General features: G+C 41.2%; 1 protein-coding gene across 1 annotated transcript in view; it reads left to right on the top strand.

The window, feature by feature from the left end:
• Positions 1-17,399, top strand: part of COL6A6 (collagen type VI alpha 6 chain) — a 135,872-nt gene that overhangs the window by 63,031 nt on the left and 55,442 nt on the right. Inside the window, exons 12-19 of the mRNA XM_058290639.2 lie at positions 2,734-2,826; positions 4,148-4,201; positions 5,890-5,961; positions 6,047-6,073; positions 6,420-6,464; positions 6,555-6,608; positions 7,808-7,870; positions 16,357-16,422. Coding sequence (XP_058146622.1) covers positions 2,734-2,826; positions 4,148-4,201; positions 5,890-5,961; positions 6,047-6,073; positions 6,420-6,464; positions 6,555-6,608; positions 7,808-7,870; positions 16,357-16,422 — 474 coding nt within the window. The remainder of the gene's footprint in view (positions 1-2,733; positions 2,827-4,147; positions 4,202-5,889; positions 5,962-6,046; positions 6,074-6,419; positions 6,465-6,554; positions 6,609-7,807; positions 7,871-16,356; positions 16,423-17,399) is intronic.

The raw sequence follows: 17,399 nt of genomic DNA on the forward strand, positions 1-17,399 counted from the left end.
CAGCCCAGGTACAGAGCCTGCGTGCACAGCCCAGGTGCACAGCCTAAGTGTGGAGCCCAGGTGCAGAGCCCAGGTGCAGAGCCCAGGTACAGAGCCCAGGTACAGAGCCCGCATGCACAGCCCAGGTGCAGAGCCTAAGTGTGGAGCCCAGGTGCAGAGCCCAGGTGCAGAGCCCAGGTACAGAGCCTGCGTGCACAGCCCAGGTGCACAGCCCAGGTGCAGAGCCCAGGTACAGAGCCCGCGTGCACAGCCCAGGTGCACAGCCTAAGTGTGGAGCCCAGGTGCACAGCCCAGGTACAGAGCCCACGTGCACAGCCCAGGTGCACAGCCTAAGTGTGGAGCCCAGGTGCACAGCCCAGGTGCAGAGCCCAGGTACACAGCCTCGGTGTTGCCTCTCACCAGCTGTATGATTCTGGTCTCTGTGATGTGTGTTTTCCCTACAACATGATCCGTCAACAAAAGCAAATTATATTTAAAATTCAATAGAGAAAGAGCAGCCCACTTACTCCTGTGATTTTCCCTCTACAGGATTTTTAAATCTGTAAGTGGATGCTTAAACACAGTTTGTTCAGGGTAGTAAGCAAATACGTAAAAATAATTACTTAGAATATATGGAGGTTTTATTGGAACTCCTTTCCTATATGGAGAACTCGTATCCATTTCACAAAATGTGTCTTTTCTGTCTTGAAATCTGTATTGGTAATTCATAAAGGGAGGAAATTATTTTTTAAAACAAGTCTTCTGTTTTTAGATATCGCATAAATCAAATCCCCTATTAGAAAAATTTAATCCATTTTAGGACTAGTAATACATCAACTTAATGTTAATAGTAATAGATTTGGTGCTGTAAGATTTTGGTGATCTAAAGAAAATAGATAATAAGTTATCAAATACGAAGTTGCTGATTCCATTTGTTGTTGTTTAAGTTCACACATTTCCAAGTTTTATTGGTTTTTCTGAAAATTTCTGGGAACAAATGGGGAGGAATTTTATAATGCCAGAAAAGGAACTTTTATATAACAAGATGCAACTAAAGGGGGAAAATTACTAAATGGTTATTATAAAAGATTTTCATTTTCTTGTCACACTAGAATTTTTAATGTATTTTTATTATAGAAATTGTGAACTTATGAAACAATCATGAACATGTGTAGAATTCCCATACAACACCCCTTCAACCACACACCACACCACTGGGGAACATTTGTTACAGATTATGAGATAATACCATCAGACTATTCCCACTAGCTATGGTCCATTGCATACACATGGCATATTTTTTCCATAACCCCTATTATTACACAGTACATCTGTGACATTGATGCAAGGATATTACAGTATTGCTGTTCACTACAGTGCACAGCTTACATTAACATGCATTTTCCCCATGCTTCTCCACATTCCCACCACCCTGCAACAGGGACATCCATTCTAGTCCACAGAAGGATAAGCTCACATTTGTACTATTTTTTTTTTGGTCATTGATTGTATACTTTATTTTTTATTATTTATCTTTTTAAAAAGATACCTAGATCACAAAAAAATGATACATTAAAAAATATAAGGGGTTCCCATATGCCTCATTCCCCACACCCCCAATCCTCTCACATCAACAACTTCTTTCATTAGTGTGGTACATTCATTGCATTTGACAAACACATTTTGGAGCACCGCTGCACAGCATGGCTTATGGTTTACATTGCGTTTACACTCTCATAGTGTAACTCATTCAGTGAGTTATGGCAGGATATATAATGTCCTGCATCTGTCCCAGCAATATCATTCAGGACAATTCCAAGTCCTGAAAATGCCCCCGTATCGCACCTCTCTTTCCCTCTCCCTGCCCTCAGCAGCTCCAGTGGTCACGGCCTCCACATCAATGATATAATTTTTTATTAACCACAGTTCTCATCCACTTCTGGGTTGACTGGTCACACTAGAATTTTGACACAAAAACTGACTCTACCCCTCTAAAGTGGAGCCTAGCTTTTACTGCAAGGAGAATTTTCCAAAAAAACTACAGCTCTGCTGGGTTATCTGTGAAAATGCAGCGGAACGTGCCAGCTCTTCAGGCAATGACTAACTTAGCCAGGAGGAAATCACTAAAATCTCTTAATTCATATTTATGTTTTTGGCCAGAGACTAAAGAGGAATATTCTCCCCCACACTCCCACGCGCTACAGCAAGCCCTTCCAAAATGTTGGACGCGTGATTGGTGTTTCTGAAACCCCATCACAGACAAAATGTCCTGGAAGTGTTTGCTGAAAGATTGGGTTCCAAGCAGTGTCTAAATCCTTTAGGATATTAAGATTTCACAAAGAGGGAAAAGGGTAAAGGAGCATGTGTTCATTTCATTGATCATGGAAGTTGGGGACAGAACTGTATAGGCAACTCAACAACACATGTTCAATGAGGGGTGGGACAAAGAAACCCATTCATAAATTAGTATGTCATGAGTTGGACTCGGCTAGATAGATACAGTTTGGGGAGCACAAAAACATCTTTGTTGTCAGTGCATAATTCCCCAAATGGTGGAGAATGCAGATTCCAGAAAGAAAGGTGGGAGCAAAAGAATGTCCCATGTGTTCTCCCTCCCTCTAGAGCACTGTCATTTAGGGATGAACGAGCTTCTGACACTCAAGTCGGGGTTGGATCATACCGTTGAGCTGGCATGAGTGACGTGGGAAACTGCCACCCCACGTGATGCATTTTCTACCCTCTCTCTCCTCCAAGGTCAATGTTGCTGAAAGGACGTGCTGCTGTTTGTTCTGCAAGTGCATTGGGGGGGACGGCACAGTGGGAGATCCTGGACTACCTGGGAAAAAGGTGACTTTGGTCCAGATAGAGCATCGTTTTTTTTTAAACGTAGTTAGAGGTTGAAATAAGGGGTGATTTAACTTCTAGATAGAGGCTCTGTGGTAACTGCTAATTTCACTTTTTAATTCATTCCTCTTCTTCCATGTCAAATTAAATAGTCATGGCTCTTCCCTGGCATTCTAAGTTGGAGTCTTTTTCCTTTTTTAAGTTTTTATAGAAGTCTTGGGAGAAACAACTGCCAAGATCCTTCAACATCCATTGTTCTCACAGGGATGAAAATGATGCAGAAAAATCAGCTGCAATCCCACATGTGGAGTAATGAAAACCTCCTGAATATCAATAATTCATTTCACTTGCCTTTTTCAATGACGTCAGAGACATTACTATTAATACATATTTACAAAATCAAGTGGAGAATATTTTCTATGGCCTATTGAAAATCAGGCTAAGATCAGATCACACCATGGAGCAAAAGATATTAAGACATTTTACATTTTATTCCATTTCACCAGGCCAAAATTTTATCACAGATTTATAAACAAAAACAGGCCTATTATAAAATAATCACCAATAGCACTGATTCACATAGTCTCTAACAAAAAATTTGTGGGCTCTAACTTTAGACTAAAAGTCTAAATGGTATTTTAGACCTTAGGAAATGTGGAAAATATGTATAAACACACTATGGGTATATTTAACAATTCGATACTGTTTGTTTCCATCTGTGTTCAATTTTGAAATAATTGGTAAATGCCACTATAACTCAGATCACCATGCTTGTACCTAAAGAAACTTTTTGCCCTAATGATTTCCTGAGTGCTTCAACTTTATGTAAGGAGAATGGTAGAACTTTTTCTTAAACAAGGCTCACAAAAAGTAGGAGAAAAATGTGTGTGATCTGTGTGTAACATTTATGCTACAATTTATTGCAATTTGTGTAAATTTATTGTAAAATTTATGCTACAGTTTATTGTAAAAAAATTTTTTTAATTAAAATATGATAATTCTAGTCTGTCAGGGACAAAGACAGCTGTGTTCATTTGAATACATGCCTAGAAAGAAACCCCAGCCCTGTGAGAATAGTGGGTGACGCTTTGATTCACTTGTCCTCACACACACACGTGACCTTGAGTTTTGTGGATACTTGTCTCAAAGGCTCGTTTCTTTTTAAGCATGTAAACCCAGCCTACATTGGGGAACGGGGACTCTTCTGTTCAAACCCTCACTGTTGCCCATGAACGCACGCTGTAAAGCTGAGGAAGTTTGCTTGCGTCCCCCTGGGTTTGGGCCTATGGGGTACTGATGGTTTTCTCCTTTCTCTTGCTTCCAGGGATCCCAAGGTTTTAAAGGCAGTGAAGGCTACCTGGGAGAGGAGGGCATCGCTGTAAGTGAAGGTCTTTCCAGCTCACTTACTCCTAGGAACATTGCCTTAGAATGAAATCCCTTGTTTCAGTGGAGGGGGAGCAAGTGGGATCAGACCCTGGGGGTTCGTGTGGAGAACCCTAGGTCCTTCCTGATCCTGCTCTGCTTTGTTCCAGTGGCCATCAGTGGTTTATCAACCTACTGTCTCCTCTTCAGCCACCCACCAAGCTGCTCATTGGACTCAATGAAAGAGTTACCCTTTTCTGGCTCATTTTCCACAGTACCTTACTCTTTCTTGCATCCATCCATCCATCTATCCATCCGTCCATCCATCCATCCATCCATCTGTCCATCCACCCATCCATCCATCCATCCATCCATCCATCATCCATCCATCCATCCATCCATCCATCTGGTCATTTAACAATTGTGTGTAAGCATCTTACCATTCAGCGCTCTATTTATTACCATTCACCACTCTATTTATCAAAGACCTCACTTATTACTGCACTCATCCACTCACTCCCATAACAAATACTTACATGAAACATCTTACCATGTACCAAGCACAGTACTCAGCCCTAGAAATAAGAAAACTCAATTAAAGAAAATACATGGTCCCTACCTCTGGGAAAGGCGGCTGTGGACACAGTTGTTATACAAAGGCCATCATAAAGGCCTCAAGAGGTGCAGGGAAATGTGGCAGAGCGAGCACGTGAGCCTCCGGGAGCAGCTCAGGTGGGATTGGGGTGGGAGGGGGAAGCTGTGAATAAGGGGGAGTGCTTGGGCAGGCGTCTGAGGAAGAACAGGAACTTCTCCAGGCACGTTCATGAGGAGTTGCCTCTTTGCAAGGAAGAGCATTCAACGACAGAGGAAACCGTGTGCTCAAGGGCTTGACTTGAGTCAGGGAATGGCACGTTTGCAGAACGGCCATGGGTTGACCTGGCTGGAACACCAGACAAAGCAGGAGCAGGTGCATGGCAGGCAGGACCCAAGTGATAGAGTGTTGCATTCCCTGCAGATTTGGACTGTGTCTTCTGGTTGATGGGCAGTGACCGAACAATGCCAAGCACACGAGTGAACGTGTTGCGGGGCTGGCTTAGGAAGCGTGCTTGGGCCACATTACGGGTGACGATACAGCAGCTGGTGGGAGCCTCCCAGGAGGTTGGGCGCAATACAAAGAGGTCCCGCTCTTGGACAATGTGAATAGACACGTTCAGGATGATAAGGGAGCCTACCTGATGACCACCTGGGGGGAGAGAGGCTGAGGCTGACATCCTTGTTTCCATCTCTCAAGACTGCAGAGGGTGGTGGGGTCACCAAGATCAAGATCACAGGAGGGGTGCTTGGAAAAGAGAGAAGGAAGATACGTTTGGGACTAGAAGTTGTGCCTCTGCTTGCTTAGATCATCTTTATCTCATCCTGTAATACCTCCTGAACCCGATGACACTCCTTGATCGCCAACTGTTTGTATGCCTGTCTTACATAGGTAGCACCTACCCAGGGCAATACACAGGTGGGGTCCAAAGCAAAGAGCTGTCATCAGAGTCGTTCTGGTTTACTTCCATTCTTAGTTTTTATTTTTTTTAAATTCCAGGTTGTAAACCATGAGTAGTCACATTTTTTTCCCAGCAAATAATGTGTCATTTCCAGGACAGATCGCAGATTAAAATAGAAAAAAAACTTACGTGGATGTGTGTTCCTTTATAGGGAGACAGAGGGGCCCCTGGACCCATGGGAGAGCCGGGTACCAAGGGATGCTATGGCGCCAAAGGTCCTAAGGTGAGACTCACCTGCACGCTGTGAAATCGTCCCAGTGTTAATTCGGTTTTTCCACACTAACCACCTTTGTCCTTTCTATTTTCAGGGCACCAGAGGACTAAATGGACGGGAGGTATGGTACCAGCACATCCATTTATCTACCCATCTGTTATCTAGAAACATTTTTATTTTTGAGATTATTAACCAGAGGTTGTACAACTGAAGTTTCCATCATAAGCATGCCTGTTCATCTTCCTTCTTTATTGCCATTTTATTGCATTTATTCCTGCTTTTATTGCCAGCCATGTGTATTATTTGTTGACAGTTCAATTGCTGAGAATCTTGGATATTACCCCGGGCCAGTCTAACAAATAGGCAATATGTGGAGCACAAAATTAGATAGTTTTTTTTGTTGTTGTCCAACTTCTTTCCCCATATATTGTGATGTATCACTATTCTGATCACATCTATCTTTTCAGGGAGAAGTTGGGGAAAGTGGAATTGATGGACTAAATGGAGAGCAGGTAGCCTTCTCCTTGTACCATGGAGACCCTTCTAAGCAACTTCCCATTGAGAAAGTGGGAATTTGAGTTTTCTCTGCTTTGCTGTTTTAGGGTGACAATGGTCTTCCTGGAAGAAAAGGAGAAAAGGGTGATGACGGAGCCCAGGTAGGGACTGAACAAAGGGGCAAACAAAAAAATTTATACTGGGAAGTCAAGATGTGATCATCAGAATAGAATAGCTACCCCAGGTGTACCAGTCTGCTATTGCCACAGAATTTCCACAACCACAAAATCTCAGAAAATAAATAAATATCTAGTTCCTATGTGTCTGAGATGTTCACCTGATCCAGGCTGACCTTGGCCCGTATGTCTACAGGTTCACTGGAGACTTTGCTCTACATGTCTTCAGAGTGCTAGCCTGGGGCTAGAGAGCTAGCCTGGCGCTAGAGAGCTAGCCTGGGGCTGGAGAGCTAGCCTGGAGCTGGAGAGCTAGCCTGGGGCTAGAGAGCTAGCCTGGGGCTAGAGGAGAGCTAGCCTGGAGCTGGAGAGCTAGCCTGGGGCTAGAGAGCTAGCCTGGCCATGTTGGCCAAGTCCTTCCATGGTGATGGCCGGTGCACAGAGAACAAGGAAAAACATACGAGACCCCGTGATGCCTCTCGAGGCCGCGGCTTGGCGCTCTTGCACTAGCACTGCTGTCTTTCTCTTAGCCAGATCAAATCACACGGCTGAACTCAGGGGTGGGAAATTTTGCCCTGCTACAGTGGGAAGACATCGAAAAGCTACATGGCAAAGAATATGGATACAGGGACAAGTGACGAACTGGAGCCGCGAATGAAAAGCAGCTGCTACGGCAGTTAGGGGTACTGGAAAGGGTCTGTCAGCACCTCGGAGAGCGACTGCGACCCAGCCCCATCTAGAGCACACACCTACAGCAGCCGTGCCCGAATCATCCAGGTCACTTGTCTCTAGCATGTGAACGGATGAGTCAGAAACCCACCTCCTAGGGGGCACAACCACCTTGGGTAAATTGCCTCATCTTTCCAAGTTGAAAGTGCCTCGCTGAAAGGAAGAAAATAAGCAGTGGTTTGTTCTTAAAGCAGTTGTGAGAACTAAACAAGATGGCCAATGTGTCTACATCACAGCGTTCGCCACTGTGGCAAATGGTTGAGGTTGCTCTTGAATTAGTCACATATTGCCTGAAACTATTTTGGGTTGTTCTTTTTTCCAGTTTAGAAATAATCTTAGTAAAAAAAAAGAAAGGTTTTAGTATTCAAAGCAGTGTGAAGATATTATATGCTCTTTGTTTTTATTAGCTCTAGAGAAATTTCTTGTCCTATTCTTATTTTGATTTGCATTCCCTTCAGGGCAGCCCAGGGACGAGGGGGATTTCTGGTGACCGTGGCGCAAAGGGCCTGCGAGGAGATCCTGTGAGTACCTGGTGTGAATCAGGGCTGGGGCTGAGTCCTCACCAGCCCTTCCATGGAGACCTGCCCATTTTAGGGTATTGCAGTAGCGATCCTGAGTTTCAACCATCAAAGCAGCCATCTTATGCTAGACCTCGCTGTGATGGATGAGTATGGGCAGTGAGAAGCCTTTGTGCGTCATTTGCACATGCGTTCTGGGAGAATATTTATCAGGATTGCCCTTGGGCTTCAGAGCTATGAGGAAACTCAGTCCACTGCGTCGCTTCCTTCTGAGTAGTACACCAAAATATGGATAGAACGGAAGGAACAGGCCACCTTCAGGAAACCTTCCTTCAAGAGTCTTTCCCCAGTAGAGATTCTCTGAATCCAAGCCAGCTAGGATTATATTAGGCAAAACTCATGATACCAGGTGCCTGCTCTCACAAGGACACACCCAGATGAGCAGGCACCACCCACCCCAAAAAAGCACATGCCACTTTAGGGAGCATGCCAAGGCCAGTGGACTTTTGTCACCATGCCCACGGGTAGGTCTCCAAAACCTTAATAAATGAGGCTAGTTTTTAAATATATATATATATGTGTGTGTGTGTGTGTGTTTAGAGAAAATTGTGCACTTACACAACAATCGTGCATAATGTGCAGAGTTCCTGTATATCACCCCTCCACCAACACCTTACATTGTTGTGGTATGTTTGTTACAACTTATTAAAGAACATGATCAGACCGTTACCACTAACTGTGGTCCGTGGCTTACATCTGGTACATTTTTTCCATGCACCCCACCTATTAATAACACCACGTATTAGTAGTACGATTGTTATACTTCATGAGAGAACATTCTCATATTTGTCCTGTTAACCACAGTCCATCTCCCACCACATGGTTCACTGTGTTTTAAGTCCATGCCTTGTACGGTCTATCCAAAGTGTACACTCAGTGGCTCTCACTTTTATCATAGAATTGTGCAGTCATCGCACCAGAAATTTTTGAAGATTTTCCTTAGTCCAAATGAAAAGATCCCATACCCTTCTATTAGTGACACTTAGCATTGTCATATGACCTTCTTTGACATTGATGCAAGAATATTACAATATTCCTGTTAACTATAATCTGTAAGTTACATCAATTGTATTTTTCCCATGCATCACTGTAATCTCACCACTTACATTAGTGACGTACATTTGTTCTAGTTTATAGAAGAACATTCTTGTATCTATACTGTTAACCATAATCTTCATCTACCTCTGGGTTCACTGTTATTCAGTCCCTAGATTATTCTGTAGATTTCTTTCAATTGACATTTTTGTCCCTAGACTACCCCTTTCAGCCACAATCCCATTTAGAAATCAACCATGTTATACTCACTGTAATGTGTTATCAACTCTATCCATTTCCACAGTTGTACAGTCAAGCTAATTAAAAGTTCTAGAGATATTAAGCATCAGGACACTTCTCAGCCCTCATCCTCTCTCCTACTAACCAATACTCGAGGTTTTAACTCTGTGTATTTATTCTTTGTATCTAGTTCATATTAGTGGGACCATGTAATATTTGTTCTTTTGTCTGGCTTATTTCACTCAGCATAATGTCCTCAAGGTTCATCCATGTTATTGTCTGTGTCTCAATTTCACTTCTTCTTACAGCAGCATAGTATTCCATTGTATTTATATACCACATGTTGTTCATCCACTCATCAGTTGATGGATAATTGGGTTGTTTCCATCGTTTGGCAATAGTGAATAATACTATGAATACCATCGTGCAAATGTCTGTCCATGTGACAGTTTTCAGTTCTTCTGGATATATTTCTAGTAGAGGGATTGCCAGATCATACTGCAGTTTTATATTTAGCTTCCTAAGGAACCACCAAACTGAATTTCATAGAGGCTGCACTGTTCTAGATTCTCACCAACAGTGATTATTTCTCCACATCCTCTCCAGCACTTGTTGCTTTCTGTTATTTATTAATGGCCATTCTATGCAGTGTGAGATGATATCTTATTGTAGTTTTGATTTGCATTTCCCTAATAGTGATATTGAACTTTTTTTTTCATGTGCATTTTCTCCATTTGTATTTCTTCTTTGGAGAAATGTCTACTTCAGTCGTTTGCCCATTTTTAAAATTGGATTACTTGCTCTTTTTTTGTTGTATGATCTCTCTATATAGGTTGTATGATATCTTTATATAGGATGGAAATCAAACCCTTATCAGATATGTGGTTTCCAAATACTTTCCCCCACTGAGTGGGCTGCCTTTTCACCTTCTTGACAAAGTCCTTTGAAGCACAAAAGTATTTAAGTTTGAGGAGGTCCTATTTTTCCATGTTTTCTTTCATTGCTTGTGCTTTTGTTTAAGATTTAAGAAATGGTTCTAGATTTTATATTTAGGTCTTTTTGATCCATTTCAAGTTAACTTTTGTGTAAGGTATGACATAGATCTTTCTTTTGGATATGGATATCCACTTCTCCCAGCACCATTTGTTGAACAGATTATTCTGCCCCAGCTGGGAGGGCGTGACAGTCTTGTCAAAAATCACTTAATCATAGATGTGAGGGTCTGTTTCTGAACCATCAATTCAGTTTCATTGATCTCTATGTCCATCTTTATGCCAATACCATGCTGTTTTTATCACCAGCTAGGTAATATGATTTAAAGACTAGAACTGAGAGTCATCCAACTTTGTTCTTCCTTTTTAAGATATTTCTGGCTATTTGACTTTTTTTCCATTTCTTTAAAAAAGACTTTTAGAATTTTTATTGGTATTGCATTGAATCTGTGTATCAGTTTGGGAAGAATTAACATCTTAAAGATATTTACTCTTCCAATGCATGAATATAGAATGTTCTTCCATTTATTCAGGTCTTCTTTGATTTCCTTTAGCAATGCACTGTAATTTTCTGAATATGAGTGCCTTATATCCTTGGTTAAATTTATTCCTAAATGTTTGATTCTTTTAGTCACTGTTAGAAATGGAATTTTTTCCTCTGACTTCCTCCTCAGATTGCTCATTACTAGTGTACAGAAACACTGTTGATTTTTGTGTATTAATCTTGTATCCTGCCACTTTGCTGACCTCATTTATTAACTCTAGTAGCTTTGTTCTAGATTTTTCAGGACTTTCTATATAGGATCATAGTATCTTGAATAGTGAAAGTTTTACTTCTTCCTTTCCAATTGGAACACCATTTATTTCTTTTTCTTTCCTGATTGCTCTAGCTAGAACCTCTAGCACTATATCAAACAACAGTGGTGACAGTGGGCATCCTTATCTTACCCATGGATCTCAATGGGTAAGCTGTTAATCTTTCACCATTGAGTACAATCTACTTGTGGGTTTTTCATATATACCCTTTTTGATATTGAGAAAGTTTCCTTCAATTCCTATCTTTTGGAGTGTTTTTATCAAGAAAGGATGCTGTGTTTTGTCAAATGCCTTTTCTGCATCAATCGAGATGATCATGTGATTTTTCACCCTTTTATGCTGATTGATTTTCTTGTGCTGAACTACCCTTGCATGCCTGGGATAAAACCCACTTGATCATGATGAATAATTCTTACACTGTGTTGTCGAATTTGATTAGAGAGTATTTTGTTGAGGATTTTTGCATCTGTATTCATTAGGGAAATGGGTCTATAATTTTCTTTTTTCATGTCTTTATCTGGCTTTGGTATTAGGGGGATATTGGATTCATGGAATGTGTTGGTAGTATTCCTTCTTGTTCAACTTTTTAGAAGAGTTTGTTTAAGTTTGGTGTTAAATTCTTCTTTGAATGTTTGGTAGAACTCACCTGTGAAGTCATCTGGTCCTGGGCTTTTCATTTTGGGCAGGTTTTTGATGGTTGAGTCAATCTCTTTACTTGTGATTGGTTTGTTGAGTTCTTGTATTTCTCAAGGTCAGTGTAGGTTCTTTGTATGTTCCTCGAATTTTTCCATTTCATCTATATTGTCTAGGGTGTCTGCATACAGTTGATCATAGTATCCTCTCATGATCTCTTTTATGTCTGTAGGGTCAGTAGTAATGTCTCCATTTTCATTTCTGATTTTATTTATTTACATCTTTTCTCTTTTTTTCTTTGTCAGCTAAGGTTTTGTCAGTTTTGTTAATCTTCTCAAAGAACCAAATTTTGTTTTGTTAATTCTCTCTATTGTATTTTTGTTCTCAATTTCATTTATTTCTGCTCTGATCTTTGTTATTTTATGCCGTCTGCTTGCTTTGGGCATAGTTTGCTCTTCTTTTTCTAGTTCCTCCAGCTGTATAGTTAGATCATTGATTTTTTAGCTCTTCTTTTATTTCCCCTTTTTCTGCCTCTTGTTGATGTCCATCTTTATTCCCTTTTGGGCAGAAAAAGTGCTTTGTATAATTTCAGTCTTTTTAAATTTGTTGAGATCTGTTTTGTGACCCAACATATGGTCTATCTTGGAGAAGGATCCATGAGCACTTGAAAAAACGTATATTCTGTTGTTTGGAAGTGCAACACTCTATAAATATAGTATCTATTAGGTTTCGTTCATTCAACATATTGTTTAAACTCTTTGTTTCTTTATTGATCCTCTGCCCAGATATTCTATCCAATGATGTGAGTGGTGCATCGAAGTCTCCAATTATTATTGTAGAGACATCTGTTTCTCCCTTCAGTTTTGCTAGTTTGCCTCATGTAATTTGGGGCATCCCGGGTAGGTGCAAATACAATTATGATTGTTATTTCTTCCTGGTGAATCACCCTGATGTAGGTTTGTTTTTAACCCTTCTTTGTTTTTATTGAACTGTATAACATATATCAGAAAATTGCATAATTGTGCCGCTTGATGACTGTGAATGCACCTGTGTAACCACAACCCAGGGTCAAGGATAGAAATTACCAGCATCCAGAAGCCCCTCGTCATGCTCCCTCCAGGTGTTCGCCCCCTCCCCGAGGTGCTCACTGTCCTCAAACCATAAATTAGTTTCACCCTTCAACTTCATATCGTGGAGTTGCCGTACTCTTCTGCTTCTGCTCCTTGTGCTTGGCTTTATGCTTGTGAGATCACCCACGTTGTGGTCTAGAAATAGTCCCTGTAGTCTTGTTGCTGTATAGTATTCTGTTGTGTAAATATTTCACCATTTATTTATCCATTATACTGTGGAGAGAGATTTGCATTGTTCCCATTTGATGTTATGCGTAGTATTGCTATGAAGGTTATTGCATAAGTCTTTTTTTTTTTGCATAGATGTAAACATTTCTGCTTAAGGGTAGAATTCAGGATCATCACGTGTATGCATATTTTCAGCTTAATATTTGCAGCCAGTTTTCCAAAAAAGTTTGTGCTAATTCTCACTCCTACCCACAATGTTTGAGAGCATTGCACTTCCTACCCAGTAGAGTGGCTAAATTTTTTTTAAAACTGACAAAACCACATGCTGAGAAGGATGTGGGGGTAACTGGGAATCTCACAGGACATAATCTTTAATAACTCTTCTCCAGTATACAGTGGGTTGTTCAGAAAAAGAATTTAGTACAATAGGTATTGACAAATGTAAATGTTGTATTTACATTGCAGATAATTTTATTTTAAAAGCCGAGGCATTTCCTCTTGAAGGCAATATTGTTTGCCAAGTGTCATCTTCCGATAATAGTCTTATGACGTAAGAGCTTTCAAACAAAAGTATCTAATTTAGAACCAGAAAAGTATACACAAATAAGTATAATTAAGAACTAGTAGTCCCAAGAAACGAGGCACGGCCGGAAAGGGGGCCGCCCCCACCCCCATCACACACCACACGTTCGTGGGGAAACTGGTGCTAAACCACGCGCAGATGACCTGCTTCTGGGTTGGGGTTTCGTACTTAGCACAGCAGCAACCTTGCTGCGATCTGTTGAAGGTCAGCCCTCAACACAGGGGTTTGTGGAAAAGAAATAGAGTGAGAAGCAGATGTAACTCAAGTGATTGAGCACCTGCTTCCCATGTACAAGGTCCACAGTTCAAACCCTAGTACCTCCTAAAAACAAAACAAAAAAATAGTAGTTTAGGGAAGCGGACTTGGCCCAGTGGTGAGGGTGTCCGTCTACCACATGGAAGGTCCGTGGCTCAAACCCCAGGCCTCCTTGACCCGTGTGGAGCTGGCCCATGTGCAGTGCTGATGCGTGCAAGGAGTGTCCTGCCACGCAGGGGTGCCCCCCACATGGCGGAGCCCCACTTGTAAGGAGTGCGCCCCATGAGGAGAGCCGCCCAGTGCGAAAGAAAGTGCAGCCTGCCCAAGAATGGCGCCGCACAAACACAGAGCTGACACAACAAGATGACACAACAAAAAGAAACACAGATTCCCGTGCTGCTGATAAGGATAGAAGCGGTCACAGAAGAACACACAGTGAATGGACACAGAGAGAAGACAAGGGGGGAATGGAGGGGAAGGAGACAGAAATAAATAAAAATAAATCTTTTAAAAAAATTGTAGTTTAAATACAAATATGTTTATTAAATGAAAATTCATTGGGGATTTTGCTATAATGTAAAAAGGATTTTTATTCACAAAGAAATGTTCTATGACTTTGGGATGCCTAAAATATCAAATTTCTAGAGCTTCTCTGTGAAGTGCTTTATGTCACTTTACTAATTTTAGAGGTTTTTCAAATGCATACTAATTCTTCACACCCCCTTGGATATATATATATAGAATCTGGTACAACTTTCTCTACTTTTTTATATGTGGTTTTTGTGGGTTACTCTTTCAGGTAAAATCGGGGAGGGCAAGATCAATCGAAATACTGGAGCACAGTCACGGAACACACACATGATCCGATGATTCATAGGGATCTATGTGAAAGGAAGAGATTCCGGAAACTCTAAGCTTATTCAAAAGGAATTTCTGACCACATGAAAGCTAATTCAGCTGTTTGGAATCCCCCATTTTAACCTGAAGAGAGAAAAGCCTCAAGTAATGTTGGGTGAAAACTGAGCTAGATCACTTGTCTGACCTATGGCGGGGAGCAAGGGTCATCATTCTAAACCACGTTGTCATTAGAGGCCCACATTTAATCATAAATTTGTATTAGATGCTTATTTGTCCAATTGCATAAAAATAGAAAGTCTGGACTCGTTCGTATTCAGACCACATGCAAATTGGGTTGTTTGGCTCTGTAAAATGTATTGATACATAATTCCTTTCTTTTTCTTTTTGAGGTACCAGGGCAAGGGATTAAACCCAGGACCTTATATATAGGAAGCTGGAGCTCAACCACTGAGCCACACTGGCTCCACAGTGTATAATTCTTTTTGATACCATCTCTTCAATCAAATAGTTTGAGTTGAACTATAATAAGGGGCTTATATGCACCATAGAATAAAATTCTGGGCTTCACAATATCTTCCTTTCCCTGACCTGCCTTTCTCACCAAAATAAAATTTTCTAATTTTTAAATTTAGGTAAACTCTGCTTGAAAAACTTAGATATTTAAATTTAGGAGGAAAATAAATGTAGAAGGTATTTTTTGGCTTTCAGTAGATGAGGCAAAGAAATATTTACATATTCACATAAATTTAGTAAATTCCAGGCTCATCTTTTCCACTCCATTAGCCTGTAAGCTCTGTAAGTGCAAAAACTATCTAAAAAGCTTGTTAAGTATCTGGAACAATGTGAGGTCCCTGTTGGTGATCTCAAATTACTTATTGATTGATTGAAGGTATTCTGTTGCTATCAGCCAGACAGCTCAGCAGCTGGCACCCACAGGACTGGGTAATTGTTGGTTCCCTCTGCCTTTTTTTGAGCATGGACTGAATTAAGTAGATGGATTGGTTGGGTGGGCCACATGGAGACACAGCTCCATCCGTGGTCCCAGAGACCCACGTTAGAAAGCCTTGTGTCTAGCCTGCCAAGGATAACCTCCCACAACGTGTGCCTGTTTCAGTGAGTTCCTGCTAATTGTTTATATGAATATTTGGAAAAGCTCAGGACTCCAGGACTTCCTGAAAACCAGAAAGTCATAAGGGTGAACAGAAAGGAAGAGAAGGCAGCTCGGAGGACGCAGAGAGAGTGGGTATCGGGTGCAGCCCCCTGAGCTGCTCAGTGTCCTGAAATTACTCCCAAGGGCAGGAGAAAGTAAAATCCACCCATTTTACGCCACTAAAAATTTCTAGGCCACAGGAAAAAAGAGGAATAATTAAGAGAAATTGTGGCAGGAGCAAGACAGCTACCTGTGGTTGCAGGAGCCACGCTGTCTCAAACCCAGCTCGTGCGCTCTGGCTTCCCCGGGCTCTGCCTTCTATGGGGAGCTGTTTGCTTTCTTCCCACACATTTAGCTTAGGTCTCCATTCTTATCCTGATGACACAAAGCAGGAGGAAAGGAAAATACTTGTGTGCCATTTGTCATTGAGCCAATTTCTGCTTTCCAGTGGGTTGAACTGCCCTTGTCAACTTCCTTTGGGATAGCAAAGTGTGCTATAGATATGCTGCATCGTGAAGGAGAATTATTCAAAACCCATTCATTTTTTCTCTTTGTTTTCTGTATTTTAGGGTGCTCCTGGATTTGACAATACCATAGCAGGTCCCAAGGGCTTGAAAGGAGAAAGCGGAAGACAAGTAATTATGTGGGCATTTGGGAGTAACTTGTAAAATGATCATGTGACAATTGTGAGGCTCAAGTACTTAGCAATGGAATATGAAATGCATGATAAGAAATTTGGAATCAGAGTGAATATGCTTGGTATAGAAAATCTATTTATAGGAGCAAAAATATTTTTTACTCCTGCTTATCTTCTGCTCTGGAATTCAAGAAACATTCTCTTTGACCTCTGATTTTGTGGTGACTTGCTTGACCAAGTCATACCACTGAGTTCTTCATTCCTGAAGGGAAATGTCTAAATTCTAACTTAAAATGTAGGTCTAGCTGATACAACTGTGCTAGGAAAAAGTTGTTGACCTTCCCAAAATCCAGGGAACATATACCCTAAAAAGACATTGTATTGCTAGTAACACGTGATGAAAAGGACGTGCTCTGGTAGAGCTACATGGCCCACATCCTTGAGGCAAGTCTCTTGGGATTAATCTCTTGAACTCACAAGTCACACTTTGGTCACCTTTATCAGGTTTTTAGGATTTTCTACAATCCTTAGTTACCTGGAAGTTGTGTGTCTCTGCATCTTCTTGAGGAGGAAGTTCCCTTTGTATTTTGCTTAAGGAAGAAGGCTGGTGTGTGGACAGAACCATGCTTTGGAGACAGACCTGGGCAGTTCTGCAGCCTTGGGCCACCTTCTGTAAACCTTGATTTTTCTCATCTGCAAAATGGGATAAATAGCCTGCTTTTTAAAGATTATGGTAGGGATTCAATGGCCTGTTCTTGCCACATCATAAGTAAGCAGTCAGTAAACGTTACCTGCTGCTGCTAAGTCATAAATATGTCTTAGAGTAGATTCATAGATTATTCCCTCCTTTTGTATCTTGGGAAGATTTGTGAGTTTTATGAGATTTTATTCACATTGGGATGCTAATCTACAGATTAGCCAACAGGAAATAGAAATCCAAAGACAGAAACCCAAATCAGTAATAGCCCAAACTAA

Source organism: Dasypus novemcinctus, chromosome 31 (genome assembly GCF_030445035.2).
Source record: "Dasypus novemcinctus isolate mDasNov1 chromosome 31, mDasNov1.1.hap2, whole genome shotgun sequence".
NCBI classification, from domain to species: domain Eukaryota; kingdom Metazoa; phylum Chordata; class Mammalia; order Cingulata; family Dasypodidae; genus Dasypus; species Dasypus novemcinctus.